This window comes from Aspergillus sclerotioniger (assembly GCF_003184525.1).
Source record: "Aspergillus sclerotioniger CBS 115572 chromosome Unknown BO94scaffold_10, whole genome shotgun sequence".
Taxonomy (NCBI): domain Eukaryota; kingdom Fungi; phylum Ascomycota; class Eurotiomycetes; order Eurotiales; family Aspergillaceae; genus Aspergillus; species Aspergillus sclerotioniger.
This window is the reverse complement of record NW_020291000.1, coordinates 379,473-407,428: the sequence shown is the minus strand read 5'-3', so window position 1 is coordinate 407,428 and position 27,956 is coordinate 379,473. Positions and strand designations below refer to the sequence as shown.

At 51.5% G+C, this 27,956-nt stretch overlaps 13 protein-coding genes across 13 annotated transcripts; 9 read left to right on the top strand and 4 right to left on the bottom strand.

Moving 5' to 3' along the window:
* Positions 1 to 1,896: 1,896 nt before the first annotated feature.
* Positions 1,897 to 3,249, top strand: BO94DRAFT_533881 (uncharacterized protein). Its single transcript, XM_025611414.1, has one exon. It carries the CDS (start codon positions 2,237 to 2,239, stop codon positions 2,870 to 2,872), a length of 636 nt encoding a protein of 211 aa, XP_025468770.1. The 5' UTR covers positions 1,897 to 2,236; the 3' UTR covers positions 2,873 to 3,249.
* A 330-nt stretch (positions 3,250 to 3,579) lies between these two features.
* On the bottom strand, positions 3,580 to 4,826 carry BO94DRAFT_533880 (zinc-regulated transporter 1). The gene has a single exon (XM_025611413.1). It carries the CDS (start codon positions 4,690 to 4,692, stop codon positions 3,622 to 3,624), a length of 1,071 nt encoding a protein of 356 aa, XP_025468769.1. The 5' UTR covers positions 4,693 to 4,826; the 3' UTR covers positions 3,580 to 3,621.
* Positions 4,827 to 5,711: 885 nt separating this feature from the next.
* On the top strand, positions 5,712 to 6,914 carry BO94DRAFT_623181 (uncharacterized protein; the record flags this gene model as incomplete). Its single annotated transcript, XM_025617134.1, has 4 exons — positions 5,712 to 6,033; positions 6,096 to 6,280; positions 6,348 to 6,468; positions 6,518 to 6,914. The coding sequence occupies exons 1-4, from the start codon at positions 5,867 to 5,869 to the stop codon at positions 6,912 to 6,914; spliced, it is 870 nt and encodes a 289-aa protein (XP_025468768.1). The 5' UTR covers positions 5,712 to 5,866.
* A 181-nt stretch (positions 6,915 to 7,095) lies between these two features.
* BO94DRAFT_555559 (MFS general substrate transporter) lies at positions 7,096 to 8,604 on the bottom strand (the record flags this gene model as incomplete). Its single annotated transcript, XM_025613810.1, has 4 exons — positions 7,096 to 7,920; positions 8,040 to 8,100; positions 8,157 to 8,216; positions 8,270 to 8,604. The coding sequence occupies 4 exons, from the start codon at positions 8,602 to 8,604 to the stop codon at positions 7,096 to 7,098; spliced, it is 1,281 nt and encodes a 426-aa protein (XP_025468767.1).
* A 759-nt stretch (positions 8,605 to 9,363) lies between these two features.
* On the bottom strand, positions 9,364 to 11,779 carry BO94DRAFT_23803 (T6SS phospholipase effector Tle1-like catalytic domain-containing protein). The gene is made up of 2 exons (XM_025606345.1): positions 11,180 to 11,779; positions 9,364 to 11,122 (listed from the first exon to the last, which is right to left on the bottom strand). The coding sequence occupies exons 1-2, from the start codon at positions 11,498 to 11,500 to the stop codon at positions 9,494 to 9,496; spliced, it is 1,950 nt and encodes a 649-aa protein (XP_025468766.1). The 5' UTR covers positions 11,501 to 11,779; the 3' UTR covers positions 9,364 to 9,493.
* An 839-nt stretch (positions 11,780 to 12,618) lies between these two features.
* BO94DRAFT_533878 (uncharacterized protein) lies at positions 12,619 to 15,116 on the bottom strand. The gene is made up of 2 exons (XM_025611412.1): positions 14,441 to 15,116; positions 12,619 to 14,393 (listed from the first exon to the last, which is right to left on the bottom strand). The coding sequence occupies exons 1-2, from the start codon at positions 15,084 to 15,086 to the stop codon at positions 12,832 to 12,834; spliced, it is 2,208 nt and encodes a 735-aa protein (XP_025468765.1). The 5' UTR covers positions 15,087 to 15,116; the 3' UTR covers positions 12,619 to 12,831.
* Positions 15,117 to 16,179: 1,063 nt separating this feature from the next.
* Positions 16,180 to 17,809, top strand: BO94DRAFT_623177 (FAD/NAD(P)-binding domain-containing protein; the record flags this gene model as incomplete). The annotated part of the gene is made up of 3 exons (XM_025617133.1): positions 16,180 to 16,588; positions 16,669 to 17,647; positions 17,712 to 17,809. The coding sequence occupies exons 1-3, from the start codon at positions 16,238 to 16,240 to the stop codon at positions 17,807 to 17,809; spliced, it is 1,428 nt and encodes a 475-aa protein (XP_025468764.1). The 5' UTR covers positions 16,180 to 16,237.
* Positions 17,810 to 17,909: 100 nt separating this feature from the next.
* BO94DRAFT_23768 (uncharacterized protein) lies at positions 17,910 to 20,026 on the top strand. Its single transcript, XM_025606341.1, has 2 exons — positions 17,910 to 19,247; positions 19,301 to 20,026. Exons 1-2 carry the CDS (start codon positions 18,261 to 18,263, stop codon positions 19,919 to 19,921), a joined length of 1,608 nt encoding a protein of 535 aa, XP_025468763.1. The 5' UTR covers positions 17,910 to 18,260; the 3' UTR covers positions 19,922 to 20,026.
* Positions 19,924 to 21,718, top strand: BO94DRAFT_565037 (uncharacterized protein; the record flags this gene model as incomplete). Its single annotated transcript, XM_025614470.1, has 5 exons — positions 19,924 to 19,959; positions 20,030 to 20,245; positions 20,299 to 20,918; positions 20,967 to 21,106; positions 21,156 to 21,718. The coding sequence occupies 5 exons, from the start codon at positions 19,924 to 19,926 to the stop codon at positions 21,500 to 21,502; spliced, it is 1,359 nt and encodes a 452-aa protein (XP_025468762.1). The 3' UTR covers positions 21,503 to 21,718.
* Positions 21,719 to 21,879: 161 nt separating this feature from the next.
* On the top strand, positions 21,880 to 22,863 carry BO94DRAFT_514198 (GrpB family protein). Its single transcript, XM_025609877.1, has one exon. It carries the CDS (start codon positions 22,053 to 22,055, stop codon positions 22,665 to 22,667), a length of 615 nt encoding a protein of 204 aa, XP_025468761.1. The 5' UTR covers positions 21,880 to 22,052; the 3' UTR covers positions 22,668 to 22,863.
* A 756-nt stretch (positions 22,864 to 23,619) lies between these two features.
* On the top strand, positions 23,620 to 24,753 carry BO94DRAFT_593192 (NAD(P)-binding protein). The gene has a single exon (XM_025616167.1). It carries the CDS (start codon positions 23,816 to 23,818, stop codon positions 24,719 to 24,721), a length of 906 nt encoding a protein of 301 aa, XP_025468760.1. The 5' UTR covers positions 23,620 to 23,815; the 3' UTR covers positions 24,722 to 24,753.
* A 543-nt stretch (positions 24,754 to 25,296) lies between these two features.
* BO94DRAFT_533872 (DUF1772 domain-containing protein) lies at positions 25,297 to 26,035 on the top strand. Its single transcript, XM_025611411.1, has 2 exons — positions 25,297 to 25,400; positions 25,461 to 26,035. Exons 1-2 carry the CDS (start codon positions 25,331 to 25,333, stop codon positions 25,919 to 25,921), a joined length of 531 nt encoding a protein of 176 aa, XP_025468759.1. The 5' UTR covers positions 25,297 to 25,330; the 3' UTR covers positions 25,922 to 26,035.
* An 84-nt stretch (positions 26,036 to 26,119) lies between these two features.
* On the top strand, positions 26,120 to 27,935 carry BO94DRAFT_23664 (Zn(II)2Cys6 transcription factor). Its single transcript, XM_025606332.1, has 5 exons — positions 26,120 to 26,275; positions 26,327 to 26,330; positions 26,386 to 27,383; positions 27,443 to 27,531; positions 27,587 to 27,935. Exons 1-5 carry the CDS (start codon positions 26,230 to 26,232, stop codon positions 27,863 to 27,865), a joined length of 1,416 nt encoding a protein of 471 aa, XP_025468758.1. The 5' UTR covers positions 26,120 to 26,229; the 3' UTR covers positions 27,866 to 27,935.
* Positions 27,936 to 27,956: the final 21 nt, after the last annotated feature.

Below are 27,956 nucleotides of genomic sequence, written 5' to 3'. Positions count from 1 at the left end.
TCCAATGTACTGTTAATATTTTATGAGTCTGTCATGTCTTTTAGCCTGATGGTGGAATGATACACCTGGAAGGGGAACATCCATATTTTACAATTTAATCGTTATGATACCGCTCTCACTTCTTCCCGTTTTCCTGCATTTTTATTCCTTCCATTTGATATTTTCTCGTTCGCTTATTGTTTTTTTCTTTCATTTGTCTAAACTTCTGCATAGAGTCTGGTATAGACGTGACTTCCTTACCTTTGATTGAATTAGATCTTGCAGGTATCACCACATCAATCTAGAATGAAATAAAGTAGATTCTATCTACATGATCGCATCCACTACGAACCCTCACTACTTATCTATTACCTTACAATACCTAGCATCCGACAGATAGATATTTTATTCCATCCAGCCCAGTCCCAATACAATACGTAAACTACGAAATCCCCTCCCCATTCAATCAAAAGTTCACCCACCCACCTATCTACATAGTACATCTACATCCACATAGATTCATACCCCACTCCTATATCTTATAATCTATTTTCTCTATGCCGTATACCTGATACATTCCGGGAAAACTGTATATATAATAACGTGAGTATATCCAGCCCAAGTTGCTGACCAGATAGCTCCAGCCTGATTAAGTGTTCAATATAATTGACTGTGGAAAGTAAGGTAAGTATTATGAATGAAATCATTGGAAGATGGATATTCTGTAGAGAGGTGGGGTTTCAGTGAGGGAGGTTTGATACTATGAGTGGATTACTTGTCAGGTTGATACCTGTAAGGAAGTGAGTCCTTACAAGGGTCGTTGCCCACCTCCTCCCAGGGTGTACTTGAGCATATAGGGGATTCTAGGGGTCCCCAGAGTATCTGCGGGTAATGATGGCCTGATGGTCTTGTCTTGACTTTTTCCCCTAGAAGAGTTCATTACCATACCCCCCGGCTTGATTGGTTCTAGAGAATGGGATTGAAAAATGAAAGAGAAATGGATCTTTACTAGACAGATAGATAGATATATACATTGCATGATATGAGGTCTTAAGATACTGCGTGAACTGTGTGGAATATTCCTACAAACTAGATCCCTCATCTCTATGAAGACTTATAAACACACCATAATGCTACATCCTAGCACAAGGCTCCCTACCTACATATCCACCCTTTCAGCCAAGTAAGCCCTGATTGGCGATGATTGCACGCACTGCAGGTAGCTTCCGTCCTTCTCCCGGGGTCCCCGAATTGCGACCCCAAATAGGGATAAGATAGTAGTGGCTGCGTGACGGTGCCCACGTCCGATCAAACCGAGGCACTCACACCAGGCGCTTACTGCCAACTACCATCTACCTAGGAGCGATTGACTCTCGGGAGTATTGCCCCGTCTTCATGAACGGTGGTTCTCGCCCCACTCCATTCTCTAGTGCTCATAACTTCACTCCGACATGCGATAGAAATGGGACGCCTAATATATAGAATCAATTATCCGGGCGCTCCGAGAGGAGTCAGAGCAAACAGCGACAGCCCTGCAGATGGTAAACCATCTAGGCGAATTGGAACACTCATTAGCAGACAGCCTGATAAATGCATTAATTAATCCGGCGGCTAGATGGAGGGGAAGTAATTTCCCGTGCAGCACTAGTCTGACAGGTGACAATCATGTGTCCGATACTGAAGATTTGTCTTTGCCAGTTGACTTGTGGTCGACGCTAACGATCTTGAAAATATTGAGAAAAGCGACTCCAAACTGGACACAATAGTCTATATATACGATGTAGGTACTTCCCCAACCCAACATTTACCTAAGTCTGTGGCCGCTCGATGTTCCCCCTGGATAAGGTGTCTAACCGAAGGGTTACCTAGCGGGCCCAAAGCCCATTAGCTCAGCGCTACGCTGCACTAAACAACCCCGAATGCTACCATCTGAGACATGACCAATCAGCACCCCTGCACACTGTGATAGCGTTATTGGAGACCCTCGTGTTTGCGGACCCTAGTTGGCGGAATTGCTACAACAAGAGGCTCTGCGTTGATACTTCCTACGCCTTTTCGAGTCATTTCCTCTCGGTTGTAATGGATGCCCCAGGTCGGACCGAAAATGCGATAAGCTTGGGATGGGTCTAAAAGAAAGGGGCTCGCTCTTTTTCCTAGTAGCCAGGCCATCTGATCAAATTTTCTCTCTCTCTCTCACTCATCTTCTCCGTTCTCAAGGTCAAAACCAAAGAACAAATAAACGAACAGCAACAACAAAATGCGCCCCTCCATCCTCCTCACCACAGCCCTCTCCCTCCTCCTAACCACCACCCCCACCACCGCCAAAGACACCGACACCACCACCGTCCTTGGCGTCTTCAGCCCCTCCTGGGACGCCGAATACCAAAAATACGGCGGTTGGACCAGCACCGGCGCCAGCATCGCCAATCTCAACGCCGTCAAAACCACCTTCGAAGTGGGCTGTCTAAAAGACGCTCCCAAAACAGACTGCGACATGAAGAAATCCTACACTATCGTGCAAGGGCCCGAGACCGTCAGCGTGAGTCAGGTGTACACGGCCTCGACGTCAGATGCGAAGTCGAGCTACGATTTGACCCTCACCCGGTGGTATGAATGTTCCATGAAATCTTACACCGAGGATGTGACTTGCACTATGAGTGTGGATATGACGGGGAGTGCGGATGGGGCGACAGTGGCGTCGTCGACATCGGCCAAGTCGACGTATAAGACGGCTACGAGCTCGTTTTATAGTCTTGTTGTTACGGGGGGGTTGAAGTCGTTGACGGCGCCGGCGGCGACGGAGACGGCTGGGGGTGCTGGGGCTGGGCCTGTGGCGGCGATGATTACGGCTGCGCCGGTGGCGGCGGTGGCTGTTGTGGCTGCTTTGGTTTAGGAGAGAAGAGAGACTGTACGTGTTGGGAGGGATGAAGTGTGAGGGTTTGTGAGTGGGTAGGTAGTAGTAATGGTGGAGGGAGGATGCTGCTTGGAGTGGTTTTTGTGTTGTCGTTGTTGTTGTATGTTGTAATTGTGTTATATGAACCCCTAATGTCTATACCCCCTGAAGTTGATGAATGGCCCCATAGTGTATGTGATGATGATGGATGGTTTGCTTATTGAGATGCATCATAATCTGGATTGAAGTCTTCACGCGAGCAGTAGAAGAGTTGTAGCGAAACCAGAGGTACGGAGTTGAGGTAATGGGAGAGAAGAGAGATGGAGAGACGTCTATCAACTGCCTGGCTTCTCGGGAAAGGCTCGGGCAGAACCGGGACTGTGATCTGATGCCTGAGGCAGTAATATGCCTCGGATGCCGGCCGTTTCCCAAAAGGGAATGTACAGGGCGGTGCATGTGTGGCGTCTTTCAACATCATGTGGCTGAGGAGGCGATGACCTGACAGGCAAGTTTCTCAGTCGAGAGGATTACTTTGGGACATCGAATCTACCAAGGTCTATAATATGCCATTTCCACCTATCATAGCCAGCTAGGAATCTGAACCTTCGAGTCGTTGGCTCTAGCGACCGTTGGGTTCTTGCTGGACTGGATGAAGTGTAGCATCAAAATTAACTATCATTTACCGGTTGACATTATTAGCAAGACTAGTCCATCAATTCATACAGTCTGAATGATTGTATACAGGTTCATTACGCCCACTTTCCAATCAAAGCCATAATGCCCGCACCCAACAACGTGCAAAACACCATGTACAGCAACTTGGAGCGACGACGGGTTCGGCAAGGATCGAAGATAAAGTCGCGTGCCAGCAGCTCCACCAGCGCACTGTAGATCAGCACACCCGCTGACACTGCGTTGAACACACCCTGGATGATCAAGGAGGTCTTGGAGCCCGGGTTGTAGGTGGTTCGCAGTCCCAGCCCGATGGCGATGGAGATCGGAGTGGTCAATCCATATGCCAGACATAGGAAGTAGGGGAGGTAGACGCGGTGCGCGAACGGGATGGCCGAGAGTCGAGCGCCAATACCCAGACCCTCGAAGGACTGGTGGAATACGAGCACGGGGTATAGGGTCGCGAATTCGGAGCCGGTGACGCCTAGATTCAGACCGATGATGACCGAGTGGAAGATGATGCCGAATTCGAGGATCAGGAAGCCTGCGATTTGTTGCCGGAATGAGCGATCGGCCATTTCCGACGAGGTTTCTTCGGTCGTCTCGGTGGGAGTGTCTTTTTCTGCGGACCCATGGCCATCCTCGGGGTTGGAGTGGATATGGGTGGTGGTGGGATCGCCCGTGATAAAGGCGTTGGTGGCGTTTTCATCCCGGTGCATGCCGTACTTGTGCTCGACGTACACCTCCGCGGCCAGATCGAGAAGGAAGATCAGCGTGATCGAGGCGAGCACAATGGCTGCACACCAGGAGTAATCGGCCCAGTAGCCAGAGACTCCCACACAGGTCTTGGGACCGATTCGCTTGTAGGCTGGGTCTAGGAGATGGACAAAGGCCGTGGCCAGGATGACACCTGTACCGAAGTAGCGGGCAAAGATGTAGACGCTGTGAGGGATCTTCCATCCAGGCATGCGTTTAGCCACGACTGGGAAAAAGGTAAAGGCCGTGGAGACGAAGAGGATAACAAAGATGGAGGAGATGCGGGCTCCCATGTGGCCGTTGTAGTCATTTTCCGAGACGGCATAATAACACAGCACGTCCTCTTTGCTAGCAGTGTGGAGGTTCACCTCGGACGCGTTAAAGGTAGTCATGGTGACAGGAATGATGGAGGAGATGTAGGAAGGGAATGACGGTGCATGGCAGATTCTCCTGGTGATGCATGATCTTATAGTCTCTTGGTGAGGACCTTGGGTGTAGCTGAACAGTACCTGAGCCGATGGGGAGCCGACGAGGACGGAGGTTGATGGCAAACATGGCCCCTCGGTGGGTCGCAATCATTTTCTCTGGCTAGCCTGCAGGTGATGGCCATTCACCTCGAGAGCTACCTGCATGGCGAGTATCTAGCACTGTCCAGGCCCAACCGATGCCGCCATCTGCGGCTAAATCCAAGCCGGTGTCCTCCAAGGTACACAGAACTGCTGTGGAAGGCTTGAAGCGACTCAATAAGAGGGCTGATGAGATTTTCTCGCGAGATCATTCGCAACGCAGGCAGTAGGGCTGATGGGTCAGTCTCTTAGAAAGGCGCCTTATAGGGCTGAGGGGGGGTCGGGTGCACCGAGCCAATCAGTCATTGGCAGCCGACATCCCCAAGGTCCTCGCCGAGTCCACTTTGACGATTTCAGCGAATGCCACGCAGCAGGCCATTCACGTCTCCACTGGAAGAATTGCCATGCTGTGGGTGGTTCCACGCTGGGTATCCACCTCGCGTGATGTTGCTCGGGTTGCCTGTGTGGGACGGAATAGTAGAGTAGGTGCTTGGTGAGCATTTCACGGTCGGATTTGACTTTAACTTGGAAGTCGTTCCATTGATTGCCAATTTCGAGGGGATGCATATGCGTTGTACCACTGGGATACAATGGTGGTTGTCCTGTGCATCCAAATGTCATTGAACGGCTTTGTTGGTAGGTATTTCCAGCCCTGCGACACCGGGTAGTGGGTCATCTTACCTCGAAACCCCAGCACCCAGACAATTGTCAGGGGACAACAAGCCTTGTAAACCCTACCAAGCAGACCCTACCAGGGCCCAGAGGCAGAATATAAGGAGCTGACTTTCCCACAGCCCGGGTATGAGACCAAAATTATGAGAGCGGCTACTGCAGAGAATGCACGAGGCTGGCTTTCACTATCAAATGTCGCGTCAGAGGTCGGATAGGCCCAACCCATTTTCCCTCCCTGACGACAAGGCACGGAAAAAGCCGGGCTTTCCCGGATTGAGGTTGGTTACCAGGAAAGCGCAACCCCCGGTACTTTTTCCACCGGGTGACCATGTTCTGCTGCCCCTGTTTGGTATACTTCATGAGCGACACGCTCCTCTGTAGCGTTTGGGGAAATGCTGCGGTCTATTACGCGCCTAACATGTCACCCAACCAGAAGAAGCACCTTCGGATTGGCACCCAGATTGGCTACGCTGGGCAGTACATCTACGCCACATAGTGAGTGGGATCCTATCATGATTCTAGCGATTCGTGTTCTGGAATATACTGAGAACGCCAAGTCTATGGGCCCAAAAGGGCGTCGTCCTCTGTTTCATTGAGCGGCTTCTGGGCTTGCTGCCCTGGCCATACATTTGGATTCGGGTCTCCTGGGCTATCTTGATCGTTACCTTCATTGCGATCGAGCTTGTCTACTTGACCGTATGCATACCAGCGTATCTATACTGGCAGATTGAGCCTGCTCCAGGTGCGTGTTCACAGGAACCATGATGCTTCAAAAACCCAATCTTGAGCCGCGGAACCCCCGATTGCAGATTCCTGCGCCCGAGAGTTTTACCCTATCGACAATTTCCTAATAATGGACTGTATCACTGATGCTATGCTCCTTGTGCTCCCTTTTTATTGGCTCTTCAAAGTCCGACAGCCATTGGGCCAGTGAGTATCTCACGTTCGAAAGATCATTCAGCTAAACTGACTAAGTCAGACGCCTCTGGATACTCGCCCCCTTCTCCATTGGCATCTTTCTGATCGCAGTGACTTCGATCCGTCTCTGGAACTACTCCGGTCTACTCGACCCGAGCTTTCAGGTCCTGCTGAACCCGATCGAGGAGCTTTTCTCCGCCATCGTCGCCAATGTCCCAACGTTGTGGAGTCTCCGACGGGCCAGACAACCAGCTCCTCCTCCTATCCCGATGCATCCACCCCCCAAGCGAGTTCCTCGAGCGCTGAACAGTATACTTATCACCGAGACGACGGATGTGGAGCATTATGTTTTGGAGGAGCCGATGCAGTCTACCAATACGATCGAGGAGAGTTTGGGGGACGAGAGCGATGGACACTTGGTCCGAAGTAATCAGAAGGAAGGTCATTCGATGGTGTAAGAGGAGTGATGAATGCATGCATATAGAAGTAGTCGCTGTACATAGTCTATACATAACCCTGGTGCGTACAAGCAGTCCTCTACCATATCTGCCATTGAGTGACCGAAACCCTCTATAAGCATAATCATCTGTACTTTCAAACCCCCCACCCCCAATAACACACACCAACACCAACATAACCCTACTCCCCCAAAAAATGCACCCACGACCCCCTAGTCCACCCCCTCAACCTCTTCCCAAACCCCCAAACCCCAACCCCAAGCACCAACGGCCCCACCGTAACCCCCAACTGCACCAACGCCGGCGCCAGAAACCCCAACCCACTCCTCCCCGCCAACCCCGGCACCCAATAACTCATACTAAACCCACAGGTATTCCTCACCACGGTGACCACAACCATGATCTCTCCGGAAATAGGCTTATAGCAATCCACCGCATAAGCAACGGCAATACTTGCGATCGCGGCACTGAATAATCCGCTGAATCCATATCCTATTGTTAATATGATAGGCCAGGGCCAGAGATTGGTGATGGCGAATGCGCCCACGAGGACGGAGATAAGGAGGAGGAGAACGAAGGGGAGGAGGGATAGGAGGCGCATTTCGGCTTCGTAGATGTTGTTGTTTCGGGTGGTGAGGTGCATGGCTGTGAGGTCGGAGAGGGGGCCGGCGGTGATGAGACCCAGTAGGACGCCGATGACGAAGGAGAAGTTTGAGTAGCCGACTTGGGAGGCGGTGAAGTTGTAGGGTGGGGAGGCGAGGACGCTGGATTCGGTGAGGTTGTAGAGGAGGACGATGTTGCCCGGGCCGGAGGCTGTGAGGGCCGTCCAGAGGATTAGGGGGTAGAGGGTTATTCGGATGGGAGTGAGGATGGCGCGGAGGAGGAGGGATTTCCAGTTTGGGTCTGGGGTGTGGTAGAGGTGGAATTGGGGGCGGGAGGGGCGGCCGTGTTCGTGGTTGGGGTGGGGGTTGGGGATGGGGATAGGGGAGGGGGTTTTGGGGATATGCTGGGGGTGAGGTCTTTGGGGTTTAAGGGTTGGGAAGGAGGGGTGGGGAGGTTGCAGGCTTGGTGGAGTTCCCAGTCCGGGTCGTGGCGGTATTTGGTTTCTGGGTAGAGGAGGAGCACGGTGAGGAAGTTGAAGCAGGTTAGGGCCATGGAGAGCCAGAAGAAGCTGCGCCAGCCGAATCTGGGGTTGTGGGTTAGGTTTTGATATGGTAGGGGGTGGGGGGTGGGGAGGGATACCGCTGGGTGATGTTGCCGGAGATTACGGGCCCTAAGTATCCGCCTAGGGAGGTTGTGGAGCTGCCACTGTTAGTTATGTCTAGGGGAGGGGGGAGGGGGTTTGGTCAACTCACAAATATGCCATCATCCAGCGTCCTCGTTCGTGCAGGAAGAATAAATCTGCGATGATCTGTACAGGCATCGTCTCGTTGATGGCAGCCCCGAACCCATTCAACACTCGTGCCACGATCAAGCTGGTATAGGATGTCGCGCGAGCTTGCCATATATACGAGGCGATACTGATCACGGTAAAGATGAAGTAGGTCATGCGCCGGCCGAAGATGTTGGAGCACGGTACGGCGATGAAGTTGGCGTATGCGAAGGTCAAAATACACACCCCGGTGAGGAGAAGGAGCTGAGTATCGTCGAGGTGGAATTCTTGGGCGAAGTAGGGGAACATCGGACTCATGGATAAGGCGGATGCGCAGGAGACGAATGTCGCTAGGAGATGGGGGATGATCGCCATGACTGGTGCAGATGATTAGATTGATTCATCGGGAGGGGGGTTTGCTTGCGTTTCCACTTGATTGACCAGTTTAGAGGATCGTGAGGGTCTGCTGAAGGCTGCGGGACGAGGCTTTGGCTATGAGCTATGATTCCGGGATGGCTTGGATCACTCACACAAGCCCCGACTTGGATCCATGGGCGAGACGATGCTCTCCATCGCGCATTATCTCGGTGCCAGGGATATGCTCGGGCGCTTCATCTCGTGGTATTTCCATGGCGGGTAATTGCGATTGATCTCGGCTTGGAATTGACGATGCGTTCTGATAGACGGATGCAGGCCTTTAAAGAGATGCACCCAGCTGGACCGAGATGTGGAGATGATGTTGAGACAGGATCATCGATCGTGAAGCAAGGGATGCACACCGCTGGCTGGAGAATGTGGCTTCTGCTGACTGTCCTGGATTGCAGGACAGCTATCAATTCTCCGATGCTGCTGAGCTGTGTGCTTTTTTATACTAGCAATAGAACGGACTGGAAGATCAGCATAATCAGAAAAATGGAGAGAAGTGCAGATCCCTGCATGCCCTGTTGAGGGGGCAGAGAATCGCCCTCTGTGCTGACTTGATCTGTGTAACCAGACCACTTGACGATCTCTTATCGTGCTGTACCTCGACCAATCTGACTGGAGTGTATCTGCATCTGTGAGCCTAGCCAATGGTAACTTGACAAACTAGGCGCATCTAGGGATGATCTCTGGTCAAGGATGTGGCGTCTGCCGCAGCTCAACATATAACATGATTATTACATTTAATTGACAACCCACATCACAAATCAACACATCTCTATCAACATCATATCTTGCCCTCATCCAGATCTCCCATAAACTGCCGAGTGCGTGCCCCGGTCTGTCGCATCAGTTCGGATTTCTCCTGTTCAAGTCCCGGCGACGGTCTTCCACGCAAAGAATAGGTCAGCGACTTTTCCTTCCAGATACTACTGTACAACTTATCAGCAGCTTCTTGGAGGAATTCCAGCAGTTTTTTCTCCCGGCCTGTCAGGTCATCGGAATTTTGAATGGTCTCCAAATAGGCTGCGACGTCCTTTTCGACCGATTCATCGAATCCCAGTCTGGGAGCTTTGAACGCAAGCCAGTCGGCGCGCATGTAGTCTCTCTCGTTCATGTAGTTGTCGCGGCCGTCCCACCACAGTGGCATTTCTCGGATATAGATGAACTTCTTCTCGGTCGGCTCGGGGGTCCAGATGAACGACTTGGCATAGTCCCACCCTTTCTTCGCATACGAGGTTGGCCCCGGCTCGTCGGCATCAACCTCCTTTCGCCAAAATATTCCAATATATACGTCGTTCGGACGATATGGATCCACTGGATCTTTGACGCGTTCGAATCCACTCAGTGCGCTGGGCTCGTACTTTAACACTGTCTTTCCGTTCGCGTCCTGATACGCCTGACTCATGGCGTATGCCACGACGGGGTGGATGTACTCGTTCGTGGTCAATTTCCCTGTCGTCAACCGGGCCGCTGGACTGTCGTCCTTCTTCTTGGATTTATACTGTCCTGGAGTGCGAACCTCGGACCCAGCCATTTTCATGAGCCCTTCCAGGCTATCCGGTCGATAGCCCATTCCCCAGCCTCCGTAGGCCGTGGGGTTCTCGGGATCAGCAACGCCAATGGCACTTTCCTTGTCGGTCGGCCCAAAGTTATAGTGATGATGAGAGTCACCCTGCTTGAATGACCGCCGGGAGAGATCGAAAATCGTGGAGACATAGTTGTGATACAACCGCTTCAAGGCGTAATCCTCAAACTCGAGACTCGTCCATCGACGAACCTGATCGATCATCCACGCTAGCGACAAACTCGCCATGGACTCCAAATCTCCATAATGCTGCGCAGTGTGATCGCTTCCTCCTCCAACATTGATATGGTATCCCGGGAACCAGCACTGAAACAACTTAGTCTTGTCGTTCTCCTTAGGCAGATGCCACAGCGTAGGCTCAAAAGCCTTGCGATGCTCATCCAGAGCCAAAGCGTGAAAAGCATACTTGATCTGCGGGTGCACGTTCGTATCATGAAAGCCATACTCGGATTCGTTGTAGTCGGAAAAGTCAACCCAGTTATTGTTGGGCAGTCCTAGGGCACCAACGGTGTCAAACACCCCGACCACTTCGATGGGCACATTTTTCCAGAAATGGTCCTTGAATTCCACCTTTGGCTGCGCATACGCTCCAGATGTCGTGATGGCATGAAAAGTCCCCTTCCATTCATTGGTCGGAGGCATCGGTTTCTCCTCTTCCTTTACCTCCTTTCGCGTCTTATACCACTCATACATGGCCCACCAGTCGTCCATCATGTCGGGGAAGCAGATCCCCATGTTGCAGATCATCCCGGCCAGTGCCCGAGCCGTGTATGCGCCGCGCGAGAATCCAAAAATGTAGATTTCATCCCCGGGTAACCAGTTATTGACCTGCAGCGATTAGCCATCACCATTGTCTTTTTTGTAGAAGAGGAACGTTGTACTCACGATAAAATTATACCCCTCGCACACATTCTCCTCCAAACCGCGACCGAATCCACCCTCCCAGCGCTTCTGAATCCCAGCCATCACCTTGCCGGTGGTGCTGGTCGCACTGGTGCCCGTGCCAACACCAGCATCATAATACACGATCTGCTGGATGATTTCGCCATCGGGACTGACGCCATAATTTCCAATGGCACGACTGAGCTTGGCGATGTTCGAGGCGATATTCTTCTCCCCATGGTTAGACGACTGCCACGATCCGTCACAGCAGAGGACGAGTCGGCGTGGCGGACGCTTAATTTCAGGGCCAGTAAGGTCGTTCATCGTGTCCAACAAGGACAACAATATGGTCAGGTTAGAACAGTAACCCAAGCGTTGTTCACTCGAGAACAAGTCTCAACTCATCCCACCGGCGATGACCCTTCTTATATCTCCCCCTTTTCCCTCAAGGCACTCCCCATCGCCAATTCCTCCCAAAATCCACACAGACCCCAATCTAATCCAAGACATCCGATCCGAGCTGAGGATGAATCCTGGGTACGCCCATCAACCCATAGCGCACCCGCATCAATAGCGGCTACTTTACCCGACCGACCGACCACCCGCCAAGACCCGTCCGCGACTCCTGTCGTATCTCGGCCATCCCGACTCCTCCATCCATCCATCCATCCATCCATCCATCCCCTTGGCTCCAACGCCTCAAATATAAAATTCCAGACTTAACCATGACGAGCTGAAATATCCACCGACGGATTCATCACACGGGGGATGCTGTCGTGGACAGTTGAGCCGGAACCAATCAGCGAGACCGCCACATTCGATAGTCGGGGTGGGCTGGTTCGGAGAGGGGAATATCAGCCGAGGAGGGCAGTGGTGAATTAAGCTATGGCGAATTGGACAATGCCAACGAAGGCATGGGATATAGATCGGGTGATAGATTCCAGAGACGGGATCGAGATTGTATATCTAATAGAAATACGGAGTAGGTAGGTAGGTAGGTAGGTAGGTAGGTAGGTAGAGAATTGACAGATTGTGGGATTGGGATTGGGATTGACCTGTCAGGCGGGGCAAGGCAAGCGGGCGGCCGCGCCACAGGCATAGCCATTAGCCACAGGTGATGTGTCTCTGCGGCTGAATGGGGAGTATTTATTTGAGACTGTGGCTGGAATGTGAAACACGCCGAAAGGGGCAGCACTTTGGGGATTGGAGTCGGGTGTTGTTTTTTCCAGATTATGGGATTTTTTATAAACGGAGTATTAAAGCAGGGAATCTGCTGCTATAGCAACCAATTTCCTTTTCTTTTTGGTTACTATCTTTCCCTCCCCTGTAGTGAATATTGTCAGAAACCCCTACCTAGACCGGAAGAGTTCATAGATACTATGAGAATAGTTGGAAGAGTGAATAAATTGTAACAAATATACATGCTACTAATAACTTAATCTCTCTCTGTTTCATTCTATTCTTTGGTGCTTCGATTAAATACTACATAAACAACTCCCCTTGCTAATTTCCCCAAAAGTGCAAAATATTCAGATCCACGCCGCCACCACCCAAGACGCCAATAATTATCTTAACTACTACGTTACTCAATGCCAGTAAAGCACAATTCGCCAAACAATGCAACCCTTACCTCACTAAGTAGTCTATACTCGAGTCTAAGGTACATCCCTTTCCATCCTCGCCCTCGTCCTAATAAAATAATGTCCACTCTCCTCCCTCACACCCACATGCCACCTCTCGCGCAGCTTCGGCACCGCCTCTCTCCCCGTCGGAGTACCCGTCCACTGTCCACCCCCGGGGCTATTTACCGCCAGAGCAAAGAGATTCGGCGGCTCCGTGAAATCCGTCACCAGGTGTCCTCGCACCTGGAGCAGAATAAACCCCAGACAAACGATACTCGTCACGAAGACCACAGCGAGGATCACGTAAAAGACTTGTTGCCAGTCGCTTGTTCGTCCCGAGGCATAGCCAGCAGATTGGAGCGTCGCGTTGAAGACCTGTACCGCTGGGGTGGAGAGGCTTGAGGTGGTGTAGTTCCAGTACGGGACGTAAGGGGAGTCTTGGCTTCCGAGGAGGAGAGTAGTGCCGGTGAGAACGACGAGGGCTTCGCTGAGGGAGGGCATGGTGGGGTCCAGGGTGGAGGTGTTGGTGGAGGAGTCGAATGGAGGGATCATTTCCATGAGGAGACGTTCGATGCTGGCGTCATCGCCCATGATGCCTGATCCGAGGGTCACGGAATCGGCCCATTCCCAGGCGACGCTTTTCCAGTTCATGTTGTATTCGGATTCGGAGGTGTCTGGGTGGAGACGGCTGTATTGGAGGGTGTCGGCCGGGTCTTCGCAGTGGGAGGTGAGTTCGCCGCCCGAGGAGTCGACGGCGTAACGGGCGGAACAGCGGCCGGAGAGTTTGCCCCGGATGCCGCAGAGGACGTAGGGGGGGTTGTGGGAGGTCGGGGCGGTGCCGAGGACGTAAATGGAGGTGGTGTTGGGGACTTTGGGGTTGATGATGGTGTTGTAGGGTTGGGGGTAGATGGGGAAGACGGGGGCGGGGAGGGAGGAGGAGAAGCCGAAGAGGGAGTCGATGGCGGTGGTGTTGGTGGTGGAGTAGGTTGGGGCGGAGGTGTACCAGGTGGAGGCGTTGAAGGGATCATGGGTGGGCCATTCGGTGTAGATGAGGGGAGTGAGTTCGTCGTGAGTGATGCCGGCGCAGAGGATGTTGACGGCTGGGGAGGGCACCGAGGCGGAGAGGATGTATTTGCCTTCGCCGGAGAGGTCCGAGGGTTGTTGGATGCGGTTGGCGGGGTCACGGGCGGCGGCGAAGAGGCCGCCGTGGGGATAGGCCGCTGTGATGTTGTTGACCATGCGGCCGTATTGCTGGGAGACTTGGGTCATGTTGTCGGTTTCGATCCAGCGGCCTTTGACGGTGGTGTTGTCGTAGAGGAGGGCGTTGGGTTGCGGGCGATAGGCGAGAACGGAGGATGTGGAGTTTCCGTCTTCGAGGAGCTCAGCCCAGCCTTGTAGGTATTGGTAGAAGTCGTGGTATGCGCGGCCGGCCATCTCCATGGCCAGACAGGTGGAGTTCCAGTTGGTGGGGTCGATGGCGGAGGTGATGGGGGTTTGACATTCATCTTCAAGGTAGTAGGGGTTGGAGTATTGAGTGGAGACGTTGCCTTGGAGGAGTCGATGTTGGACGGGGCCCATGACTAGGTTGGGGGATACTGATGGAGTTAGCAGGAGGGAGGGAGGGAACGGGGTAGGGACGAACCTAGGGCTTCGGCGGCGGTGGTGTAGAGCATCGCGACGAGGGCTACGATGAGGGTCAGGGCTCCGAGGGTGGTCCAGCCGACATAGCGCAGTGTCTCCCATTGCATCAGCAGCGAGCCAGGCTGGGTGATCCAGGTGCGCAGGGTCATGTCTGCGATGCTGACACCCTCGGATCCATGTGCTAGGGCACGGCGGCTCAGCAGCTGCCCCAGGAACGCGACACAGACCGTGACATAAGACAGCTCGATGGTTTTGGCGATCAGGGCACTGAGCAGGGAGGCCGTGGAGGCATTCAGGCTGGCGTTGGAGCCGATAAGTCTGCCATAGAAGGGCTTGACGCAGGCAATGACGAAGAAGATGCCGGAAAAGATGGTAGTGTACACGGCCAGCACAATCAAGGTGGTAAAGACCAAAGAGCATCGACGTTTAGGTTTTGTCGTGGGCACTGGCACATCGTCGGGTTGATCGTCATGATCGACAGCTTTCGGGAGCGTGCTGGCGAGACTGCTGCGGAATGAATCGCGATTTGTGCCAAGGTCTTGCAGACAGAAGTCGCTTTTATCATCACCGGATGATATCTCAATTGAGCATGTCTCTGGCGGCTTACCCGCAGGCAGGAGACGAAGGTTATCCGAAGACTCGGCCATGGTTGGCTGAAGTCAGAGGGAGCGGTTGGGTTTTGTTTTTCGGCGACGAGAGAAGGGCGAGTGGCCAACGGGTTTTAAGGGGCGGTGCATCAGACCGAGGATTTAATCCTTGTCAAAAGACCGGGGGATGCTGCCTCGATCTAGCGGTTTGGGGGCCATCCACAACAACGATATTAATGCGTTGGGGTCCGTTGTTGATGCCTAGGGCTGTGGCGCAGCAACGATGTAGTTATTGCTGGGATGAAGCACCGATAGATTATAAAGATGGTCAAGAATTGAGTTATAGAGAAAATACTTCATGTAATGTTCTCTACAGGTCAAAAAGTCGGTACCTGCCTCCTCCAGCAGGGCATTTCCTAGATCAAGTCACGTGATGCATCTGAGCCACAGCAATCTCCCCGGTGGAGTCCCTCTCCATTCACAGCCTTCCGCTCCGGCCGCCGTCCCTCACTGCCAACTCACCAGTGGGTGCTTTTTTAACCGGTCGGTGTCCTCTCACAGCCCTTCAATCTTCTACTAATGCATCTTCCTTGTAAAGACTTATCGTTCACCAGTCACAATCCTGGCTATATATATCCAGCCTAGTGATTTGATCACTTTTTCGACAGCCTTATTCCAGCAAAGTTACCCATCTTCAATAGCACAGAAATATATAGTAAAAGACAATCCAGCAAATCACGGAAATACACTTTCTTGGTATCGATTTATTCCTTAACCAGGATCAGGATCACTATACGTGCATCCCAATATTGCTGTCATCCTGAAATAATTCAGCCGCAATCAATCCGTTCGACCGATCCGACTGGCTACTACCAGATAGCCAATCATTGTTCTACATAAAACACCAGTGCTGATATGCAACACCACAAATAGTAATAAAACCTGTCAGAGGTCTGATTAGTAGGCAAAAATGATATATCGCGTTTGTCTGGAGAATAGACCGAGAGATATGTCTAAACAACATCCACTAATCTTCCCTACATGCAACTGCATCCGACACCATCTCAGAGAACCCCGCTTAATCCCTGCCCATAACACCCTCTTCAATACCCCACTCCACCACTCGCGACAACCACCTCCCTCACCTCCCTCACCTCCCTCACCTCCCCTCACCCTTCACTATTCCTCTACACCTCGATCAACCCCCAAACATGCCTCCCACCACAACATACGACCTCCTAATCATCGGCACCGGTTTCGCCGGCTGCACCACAGCCCTCAGCTACCTCCAAGCCACGCACCACCTCCAACCACCCCCACGAATCGCCCTCCTCGAAGCCGGCAAAAATGGTGAGCGATGCGGTGGCTCCCGCTGGACCGAAGCCCTCCTCCGCCTGGACAAAAACCTCAACTTCGACCCGGGGTGGATCCATGAAATGGCCCGCGTGAGTAACGGACAAGCCGATATGGAGTATTGCAAGAAATTGGGGGAAGAGGCGAGGAAGACGGTGGAGTATATTGAGAGTTTGGGGGTGGGGTTTTTGAGACATGAGGAGAAGGATGTATGCCCCCGTTATCCCTGTTCCATGTTATTTTCTGGATTTGGAATCAGGAGGAGTGGATTGGCTAATGGAGAGTGTAGGTACTTCTTGAATTCGAAACAGAGCAACATTTCGTGATGACCCAGGGGGGCGGATGGGCGATGATCCAAGTTTTGATGAATCATATACAGCGGTTTGAGAATTGTGATGTGTTTTGGGAGACGGAGGGTCGGGAATTACTTACTAATGGGGTGGGACGGGTGAACGGAGTGAAGGTGCGGAGGGAGAATGGGATGTTTGAATCGTTTTATGCCAAGGAGGTGGTGTTGGCTTGTGGTGGGTTTGAAGGAAACCCCGAATTACTGACTCAATATGTGGGGGGTGATGTCGACAACCTCGGACTGATTGCCCCGGGGCTGCGGTATAATCGTGGTCAGGGGCTGACTATGGCATTGAGTGTTGGGGCCGCCACGGCGGGGTCGTTCGATGGAATGCATATAGAGCTGACGGATGCGAGGAGTAACAAGCCCAATGCTGCGATCTATGGTCATAGTTATGGGATTCTGGTCAATGGGGACGGAGAGAGGTTCTGTGATGAGGGGAAGAGACATTTGTTTGCGACATTTGAAGGGATTGCGGTTGAACTCTGGCGGAAACAGAAGAATAAGGGGTTTTTGGTTATCGATGGGAGTATTATCGAGAGGTTCAGACCGGGGTGGGTTTATGGAGAGACAGATCTGGAGCCGGTTTATGCGGACAGGATTGGAGAGTTGGCGGAGATGTTGAGGGTGGATGGGGGTATGCTGGAGAAGACGGTGAGGGAGTTTAATGCCGCTTGTAATGAGGAACCGTTTGACCCGATGAAGTTGGATGGAAAGGCGACGAGTGGGTTGAAGGTGAACAAGTCGAATTGGGCGAAGCCGTTGGAGAGTCCATATTATGCCTTTCCGGTCACGGCGCGGGTGGTGTTTACTTTTGGGGGGGTCAAGGTCAATACCGACTCGCAGGTCTTGGATACGAAGGGTGTTCCGATTCCGGGCTTGTGGGCTGCGGGGGAGTTGACGGGGTTGTATTATAACGGTAGGTGGTGGTGGTGGTGATTGGGTGGGTTTGGAGAACGAGAGCTGACTATTGGGTTGTGTAGGAAATCCACCGCTTACGTCGGTGTTGAGGTGTTTGACGTTTGGGCGGTTGGCGGGGACTTTGCTTGCGAAGAGATTCTATACTGGAGACTCGGGGTGAATACTACTTCTAGCTAACCACAAGTCATTTTCAGTGAATACGCCCGTAGTACCAGCGTAGTGAACAGAATACATGAGGTCATGAAGGTGTAGACATTAGTTCACCCAGATCATTCATTACAAAACATACCACGTCGCTCCTTCCCCAATGAAGCTTCCTTTCACCCGACCTCTCTTTCCTCCAGCTCATCCTCTTCCTTCAGCTCATTCTCAGCTCATCATCCTTTCTTCAGCTCATCCTATTGCCTTCGGCTCATCCTCTTTCTTCCAGCTCACCTTCTTTCCTTCAGCTCATCTTCTTTCCTTCAGCTCATCCTCTTTTCTTCAGCTCATCCTCTTTTCTTCAGCCCATCCTCTTTTTTTCAGCTCATCCTCCTTCCTTCAGCTCATGTTCTTTTTCGTTCACCCAGCTCATCCTCTTTTGCCCAGTGGGTGTTAAACTGTCTTCGAGAATGGTTCTACCTCCGATGAGTGTCGCGAAGCGACCACGCATTGAGCACTATCCGTATCCTCCTATCCCTCAGAGCAACCAAGACCGACTGAAAAATGTGGCGGGGGAGTACAACCGCCCCTTCAAACTTCGTTGGATAGAATCACTCTCCCTAAGCCAGCTGGGCATCTCTGCGGAAGTGGCCATCATGCGAGCGGAGCTGGCCACAGCCGTCACCAGGGAAAACGAAGGTCTCATACGGAGCTTCCACCCTTCACTGGCCTCCCACGAGGAGGTCTGGGTTTCAGAATCGGTTTTCGGGCCCCCTGTCTGGGTGGTTGGTGGCCCTGCGGACAAGGTCGAGGCCGCCGGGCAGCCCATCCACTTCCACCCCGCTCATTACAGCGAATACATAGGACTAAGCCCGTTGGTCTTTGTGTTTCAGTACCCACACTTTGGCCGCGACATCAATCCAAGGAGATTCTTGACCCGCGATGACCTGGATGGCATCCGGGAGTGCTTCCCAGAAGCAGTCGGCGTCGAGGTTTTAGTCGCTGGGTTTATAGTTGTGCTCTTTGAAAAACGGATTCAGATCAAAAGGGCCTATGAGCGTGCCTGGCCTATTGAACTTGGGGGGCTGCTGGCATTCTTTGAACTGGCCAACTACAGTTGTACAGCTGCTCCGATGGCAGCGGGGGTGGGTGTTAGCACCGGCAGCGGCTACGAGCATCGTCGAGCTGGATGCATGGGCCTGAGACTGCGACTGCCTGATGGATCCAGCGCCATCACCACGGTTACACATGGATTTGTCGTCAACCCGAGTTCATCCCTTCTGTCCCAGGTGGGGGCTTGGTGTCGAGGATTCTACTCCCGAATTAAGGAAGCACTCATGAGCTATCGCCCAGTCCATGTGGAGGACGAAGAAGTCCCCCCCTACCTCTCCACTCCAGACGTACTGACCAACTGCCCGATCGGCAAGCGGGTGTGGCTCGCTAATTCTCATGTCAAGGCAAGACCACGTCGATAATCCCTTACTCATTCGGTGTTTACTGATGACTCTAGATTGGGACCATCACACGAACCTTTGATCGCCCCAGTGCAGTACGACCATACCCCGCCGGCTACGCCCATGATCTGTCATTGATCACTGACGAGGCGCTCGTCGAGCTGGCAAGCCCCCCGGGGTATCCACAGGTAACTGAGTGGGGTGAATACGTTGCTGCACTGGAGCAACAGAGTGTTTATGCTGTCTGCCACCATAGTTACATCGATAAGTGGTGCTGCACAACGGGAACAGCAGACGGCACGCTCTTCAAAAGAGCCACGGTCGTCGGCAGCGGCTACACGTGGGATAAGGAGTATAGGACCCAGAACGCGTTTCTTTTATGGCATACTGGTAAGGAGATTTCGCCTGCAGATGGCTGGTCAGGGAGTCCACTGTGTCTTGGCCGCCCTCAAGACGCCACTGCCAAAGCATTGGTGTTTCAGAACCTACAGCGGGCATGCCGGCTGGGTCACTCAGGACAGGAGGTATTGATAAAAGGCGGCTTTCTTTTGCCAGCAGAAATTCGCAAGTCGGAGATTGAGAGTGCCAACGTTGATGGCTCTCGAAAGTTCCACACAAGCCCCGTACGGGAGAGGAGCTCGGTCGAATCATACCGGCGGATTGTGTCTGGGGTTTAATCATGTTAAGGTGGATACTCTCTCACTCGAGCTTTGAGGTAAAGATAGAAAAGGTTGGGATATTTCTCCCCATCTGTTTTCCAAAAAGAATTAATATATCATTATTAGTCCACTGGTGAATTCTTTTTCCAACGGTCTCCGCCAGATTGGATCAATGCAGTTCATGAGGACAGGCAAAATTTCAGACCTTTTGTGTCGCAGGAAAACTGGATGCTGGAAAGGTCAGTGGGTGCCAATCTGCGCTCTAGCCAGTATCAAATTCAAGTCCTGTGGCTTCTCGTTCAGTATAAAGCGACATTTATCCCCAAATTTGTGGCCAAAGTAGTAAGTGTATCAGGTACAGGACGCTTTCAGCAGATGGCTGATACCGTTTAAAGTTCCCGGAATACACTGAAACGGATGCACTGACCCAGCTTCGACGCTTTCCTCCACGCGTACCCAAGACGCTCAAGGAGGCAAAACATGAACTTGACCCATATGTCAACGAAGCTCGAGTATATCACCGCATTGAGACGTCGTGTCCAAGCTCCGAAAAAATCTATTTCCCTCAGTTCCATGGTGTCATCACTGACTTTGGTGTATCAAACTTCATCCCTGGTTTTATCAACCCTCGAGCTGTTGTGCTCGAAGCTGTCAGGCCAAAGCTTGCATCACGACGAATCCTAGCGACATGCAGAGAAGATAGTCATGGATTCAGGAATCAGCTCAGCGGTCTAGGATTCCTCAGTGTCTTCGAAATGGAGTACTATAATAGTCTTTTCCATGACCGTATTCGCCGTCTTTTAGCATTACACCGACTCGGGATCACTCATGGTGATGTACGAGATGATCATTTCAGACTTCCAGGAGACTTCTACGATACAGTCTTATATGACCTTTCCATTTCATACACTTTCTCTCCAGTCACACCATACTTGGTCAATTTTAGGCTACCGCGTTCTCTAAAAGATATATCAGAGAGCGAACAGGCCATGGTTGGACAGCATATATTAGAACGGTTGGTGCTAAAAGACAATTCATTAACAGAAAGCTAAGGTTTGACCAGGTCGAAAAATATAGATTTCCGTGATCATCTTATTAAGTCTACTGGGATCACTGAATCAGCGATTATGAATGCGCTCTTCCGACCTCCCAACGATGAACCATTAGAGTTGATAATCCTGCGAATAAGGTTCCGACCTGACGGTTAGTTCATTCCACTTCACTTACCGTAAGGATATTGATTATCTCATAGCCTTTTCCATGCCATCGGTGAATTCGGTCTTCCCTTTCCTTGAGGCTTTGCGCCCAAAGGATGATTACACCTGGCATATCCGTCGAGGTCGGCTGCTGGAATCCTATGAACCACTTTGGTTATGCTCTACAATGGATGATTCCGGCCAAGCTGCCATGAGCTTCGTTTCCGACATGGATTGCGTTCAAAACATGAAGGGGTCAAGGTGCAGGTACCTACTCTGCTTAATACCCAAAGAATGGGGTGTGGAAGGTGTCCGCAGTCTTCTTATGAGTATCTGCTTGTCGTTGCCGCGTGGTAGTCGGGGCTGCATTAAAACCTGGCTTGAGTTGAAGAGCTACACCTAATCATGAATCACGACCTAATCTACCTCATGAGAGGTAATTGTCTGGATACTCTACGCGGGCACATGTTGCCTATTTATCTCACTCCTCGTTTTGCATTGGGCACCTGATTTCGCAGTGCGCGTCTTCCAGTATGGGAGAATATATGGCAAATGTTGGGATACATTGATTTGTCGTGTCTCCTACCTACTAGTATTGGCACATCCTAGGCATATCGGCTAGGAGACATGGAAACAATTTTGATGGGTGATACGATTACATTACAGACACGGAGCTGAAGATGTTCCCGTCCGACAGCTAAAAGCAGTTTGGTTCGGTGCTGCCGAAAGAATCCCGGTCTTCCTGAAAGGGATGGAAACAGTAGTCTGAAGTGGTAAAATGTGTTCCCGATGCACCCGGGATCATTCCGACAAGCAGCGCATAATCATCATAACAGAAAGGGCTGTATTCGAGTACCATACTCATGCATTAATAAGCCATCTCTCCAGATTAAGCCTCCATCCATTCCATTCCACCCTCCATCATCACCCCGGACTCAACCATCATCCCTGGAATGCCCGCTACAATCGCCGAAATCCTCACACCCCTCCAGGACAACCCCGCCCTCGCGGAGCGCGTAGCCTCACGAATCACCGAACCCCCCATCACCATCTCTGCCCCCAACCCCGCATGGCCGCACAGATTCACCGAAGTCAAACAGCGCATCCAAGGCGCCCTTGGGCCATTCACCTTAGACATCGCCCATTCCGGCTCCACCAGTGTCCCCGGCCTCCCAGCCAAAGACATCATCGATGTTGATCTGACCGTGAAAGACATCGCAGACGAAGCATCCTACGTGAAGCCTCTAGAAGCAGCTGGGTTTCGGTTTCTGTTGCGCGAGCCGCAATGGCACCAGCACCGGTTCTTTGTGGAGAATTGGCCCAACGCCTACCATGTGAATCTGCACGTGTGGGGACCTGATTCGCCCGAAGTGGCCCGACATCGGATCTTTCGTGACTGGTTATTGAAAACCCCGGCGGATTTGGAGTTGTATGCTGCGGTGAAACGCGAAGCGGCGGAACAGACGGCTCGAGCGGGAGATTCCATGGTAAATTATAATCAGCGGAAAGAGAAGACCATTCGGGAGATTTTGGAAAGAGCGTTTCGCGATTTGGGGTATATTGAGTGAGACTGGACCTATCTGCTTTGTATTGTGAGCGGTGCTTGCAGTTTTAGTATGTTTCAGCGATTGTTTTGAGGTTGCGAGTGGTTGCAGTTCAAGTACTGTAGCGGTCATGGGCTACACCGCGTCTTATCATATGGAATTCTATGATTTCGAAGCTTGATACCTCTCTGGCTTCTGGAAATACAAATACTGGTCAAGGATCGACAACGGCGAGATGGTAGCCACCGAAGCATACATTGCCAGACATAGTTAAGTGCAAACTCTGCAAAAGCCGGTGGCTTCCTGGTCCGTGCGTCTCTACTGAGTATAGAGACCGCAGAATTAGGTTTCTAGAACGAGTGCAGAATTTCCTTCATGACCCACTTGAATCAAACCCTGGATGATGATCATCAAAATGGGCGACGGGGTCGGGGTAACTATACACGCTCCCCGTTGGCGTTCGGTGGCCCCACAAAGCCCACCTGATTGCGATAAGCTGCTTAACATGTTTGAACCAAATACAGAATGACAGCTTGCAGAGCAATATGATCATCTAGTTTCTATGAGCAAGGACTGTATGCAAAACAGTTGAAGATTGGGTGCTAACGATTCTGCCGATAAGGGTGAAAAGGTTTATGATCCTCTTCATTATCTTCAATGTATGCTATAACCCAGCTTTTTGTAACCTAGCCGTGAATCCAGGAACGATATACTCCGGAAAACTGGGTAATTATAATCATATTTGAATGATAATGCAATCGAATTTCTTTTCTTTGCTCGGTAGCCTGACTCGGGTTACATCGAGCATTGTTACAACTTTACAGCGAGAGGTATGTATCATACATACAATACATAATTTTTGCTCGGGCTTTGCGGACTTTGCGGATTTTGGTCATGTCCGCAAACGATGACCACGCCATTGATCGTAGCCACGTCAACAAAGTACAGTTTGGTCTTATAGTCCATCGGCTTCAACTGTACATAACAAACTACGAGCATACAGGGTGGAGTTGGGACCGGACGCAGATCAGATTCTAAAACCCGGCGAGAGTCCGCTTACTGAGAAAGAACTCAACCCTGACAAGAAATCGAAATAAATAAATACCCTGCTTGACAACAAGTATGGACTCCCATCGATATTCATTCTCCTTCGTTATATCAATTCCTTCACGATGCCCAAATACACCAACGTGATCATCTTCGGTGCTACCGGCGATGTAGGCTCTGCCGCCGCCCTCCAAGCCCACCAAGAGGGAGCCACAGTTTCGCTAGCGATGCGCAATACCTCCAAACCAATCCCCCAACTCGACCACCTCCCTTTCAAAAAATACCAAGCCGACTTAACTCAACCCAGTACCCTGAAGACCGCGGTTCGCGAGGCAAACGCACAAGCTGCGTTCATCTACGGGATCTTCTCCGGCCCAGACTACATGAGAAGCGCTCTCCGAGCTCTCAAGGAAGCCGGAGTCGAGTTCATCGTCTTCCTAAGCAGCTTCATCATCCTGACCGACATCCACGCAGTGGATCCATCCGATATAGTCCCCTGGGAGCACGCCCAGGTGGAAATCGCACTAGAGGAAGTCTACGGACGCGCTTCCTACGTCGCCGTGCGACCTGCTTTCTACGCCAGCAATATCTTGCATGAAAAGCAGGCTATTTTACAAGGAGAAGTGAAGCACCCTAATCCCGAAGCGACGTTTGACTTTATCTCTTCGGAGGATATTGGTCATGTTGCTGGGACGATTCTGGTCAATGGTGCCCAGGAACATATTGTTCGGCTTCTTGGGCCTGAGAAGATGACTTTGAGGGATGCGGTGAATATCGTGGGGAATGTTCTGGGCAAGGAGGTTCGAGTTACAAAGATCTCCAGGGAGGAAGCTGCCGCGCGTATGAAAGCAGCTGGTGTTCCTGTACTGATGGTCCAGTGGCACCTATATAATGTTCTTGATCGTGCCCGTTTGTACCTTGAGAGTCCGGAGGCCAGCACGGCGCGTGAGAACTTTTTGAGTTATGCTCATCGTCCTTTAGAGGGATTTCGGCAGTGGGTGGAGAATAATCGAGCTAGGTTTCTGGATTGATTTGTAGAGGAAGGGGGGGAATCTCTGGTCAATGGCAGATATGTTATGTGCTTCCTGCGCACAAAGCCAGTTGCTTTTGTCAAAACTATCTACATAGAGGGGAGTATATATAGAGATACGATGATGGGATACTCTGCACACATAGAGACGTGAACCCAATATGGAAAGCATACCTAGTGGAGCTGCGTCCTGTTTTACACCGGTTAAAGAAAAGCTACGGCTAGTACACGTACAAATGCCCGGTTGCCCCCAAAGATTGCACCCAGCACACAGCGGAAGCACATTGGATGAGCTTAGGAACTGCAGATTGAAGACATAACAAAAAGACATATTGTCACAATTGCAATGAGTTGTTTGATTGGAAAGGTGGCCGACTCCTTCGAGTTTTCCTTTGCTGGACTTCGATCAATACAATGTAACAGTAAGTAACAATACAAGTATTACTTACTGTTTCACCGCACGCTCGGATTTTGGAAAAAGATCGTGTCGTCATAGCCGTTTCGGTTAGGGGTGTTCTGCTTTAATATAAAAGCTCGTCTTCAAGAAATTGGACGATATACATTCAAACCTCATTACCCACCTGGCCTAATACCATTCCTAGTCATCACCATGTCAACGCATCCGGCTAGTTACCGTATCGCCCAAGCCATTGGCCTCAGCGGCGCAGCATGGCTATCAGGTACCTCACCCCACATTTCTCCCCCCATGAAACGAAGTTCCTAACTTACGCCATTACCAGGTAACATAGCGGCACTCAGTCTAATCGCCGTGCCAGCCCTGGTAGAAACCCAGAATGAGACTCCAGTGCCCACGAGTATTATCGTCAAGCTATGGCACAGTTTCTACAACAAGGGCAAGACTCAAAATCCCCCGATTGCAGCCGCCACTGCAACGGCTTTTCTGTACCTCGCGTGGTCGGTTCGCGCTGGCGGACCACTGTTTCGGCCGACCACGTATAACCTTGCTGGGTTCTATTCGACGGCTGCAGTATTAACTGTGAGCATTGTGCCATTTACAATTGCCACTATGAGGAAGACGAATAATGCTCTCATGAGCCTGGCGCAGTCGTCTAAAGATTTGAGCGCTGCGGAAGAGACTCAGAGCAGTGATCTGCTGAAGAGGTGGGTCTTTTTGAATGGTATCCGGAGTCTTCTGCCTCTTGTGGGGGCGGCGGTGGGTATGGCTGCGGCTTGGGTTTGATCTGAAGGAGGGGTGGAAAAGCAGTTGCAGTTCTTGCCCTCGAGGGTGTAACGATAAAGGCGGGGATAATGTAAGATCTATGGGGGTCTTAATGTAATATAGAATGAATCAGTCACATGATCTCACATCTCCTTGCATAAAGCCATCGGTCGACAGTCCGCCGAGTCAGGTGACTGGGGCGGTTAATGGTGTCGGTCGTATTATTTCGCCATGCCTCACTTTCCTGTTTACCCCTCAGGGAGCTCAGAGTCCGGGCAACGGATTCTTCCCACCCCGGGCAGAAGTACCGGTGAATCGCATCTTGGAATATGCATCATAACGTCCGAAGCAAGACCAGGAAGCGGAGCAGGCGAGGTAACTAAATTCATGTTGACATATAGCACCGTCAACTAACCAGTGGTTCAGGATGGTGAGCGCTGTGACTCCCAAATGAATCGATGGAGTAAATGCTGAGGTAACATGAGCATTCGCTGCAGAGCAAGTCATCACAAGTGTGACGAGCAACAGCCTCGCTGCGGTCGATGTCAGCGACTGAATCTAGAGTGTGAGCCAACCGACTTTATCGTCCCGTCCAACTGGTGCCCCTCGACCCTCAAAGCCGCAGCCGCGGAGAGTGGTGGCCCCGCATCAGCCTGGGATGTGATCGACGATGCAGCCGTGGCATCCTCAAGGCAACCAGAATCAGCCTCCCCCGTACCACCAGCTCTAGATTCCGAAAAGGTCTCGCTGGTCCAAGCATACCAAAATGGCATCGCAAAATGGATGGACCTATTCGACGACGAATCGAACTTCCAACGAGCGGTCGTAAAACGCGCCGTCGAGTCTCCATTATTGATGAATGCAATTTGTGCTTTGATCGCTCGACAGGTCGGCATAGCCGACCGAGAGGAGATCTGGAGGGCCACTGCCGCCCGATACTACGGGGAAAGTCTCCAACAGCTGATTGCCGCGTTGGAACTTCCAACGTCGTATCCGGAAGATAACCTTGCAGCGACGGTTCTGTTGAGTAGTTACGAACTCCTCGCTCTCCCAGGACTGGACCACCAGCGTCATGTGTCTGGCGCTTTGACTCTCATCCGAACTCATGCATGCGGAGCCACTTCAACCGGCATCACGGGGGCAGCGTTCTGGATCTATGCCCGTCAGGACGTCGCCATGGCGTTGGTGCATGAGTGTCCCACGATGCTTCCGCCCGAGGAATGGGGTGTTTCGTGGGATGAACACGAAACGAAAGAGGGTCGGCTGGGAAATCAAATGGTATGGTTATTGGCTAAGACGGTAGCACATACATTTCGAAAAGGATGCGTGCTATCTGTCAGGTCACTTGCCGACAACAGAGCCTGCTTGGAACGTGAACTGGATGCCTGGTTCGAGAGCTTGCCTGGCGCGTTCTACGGTATACCATACGAGCGCCCTTCACCAGAGGGCTTCCTCCTGCTCTGGTTTGCTGTTCCTTCGACAGGTGAGAAGGACCCTTGTGGCTAAACTGGCGGTATGTCAATCTAAGACACAACCATGTAGCTGCAGCGATGTGTATGTATCACCTAGCGCACCTCCTGCTGCTCACAGAAGGCTGCAACTTGCATTTGTCTACAGATTGGAGATCGAAGGTGTGTCATGCTTAAAACATGATGTGTACTATGTTAATGCGCTGATGGGATCCAGTCCAAAATTCTTGAGCACGCGCAATCGATCGCTAGCATAGCACTATCACCGATCTCCGACGCTGCCTTGGTGCAGGCAGTACAGCCACTTTTCTATGGTGAGTTGTCTCTCTGCGCACTTCTTGTGGTACATCCTCATTCATCGAAAGCTGCAAAACACATCGACTCCGTTGCAAAAAAGGCCAAGATATGGGCACTATTAGATCGAATCGAAAGTCAACTCGGGTTTTACACGAGCGACCGGATCCAAAAATTACAGCAACAGGTGAAATTGTCTTAAGAACCAGATACGATCATATCACATTCATCTCGTGCCAATTTGAGATTTAGCACGAATTGGGTTCATAGGACTTTACTTGATGACAGAATAA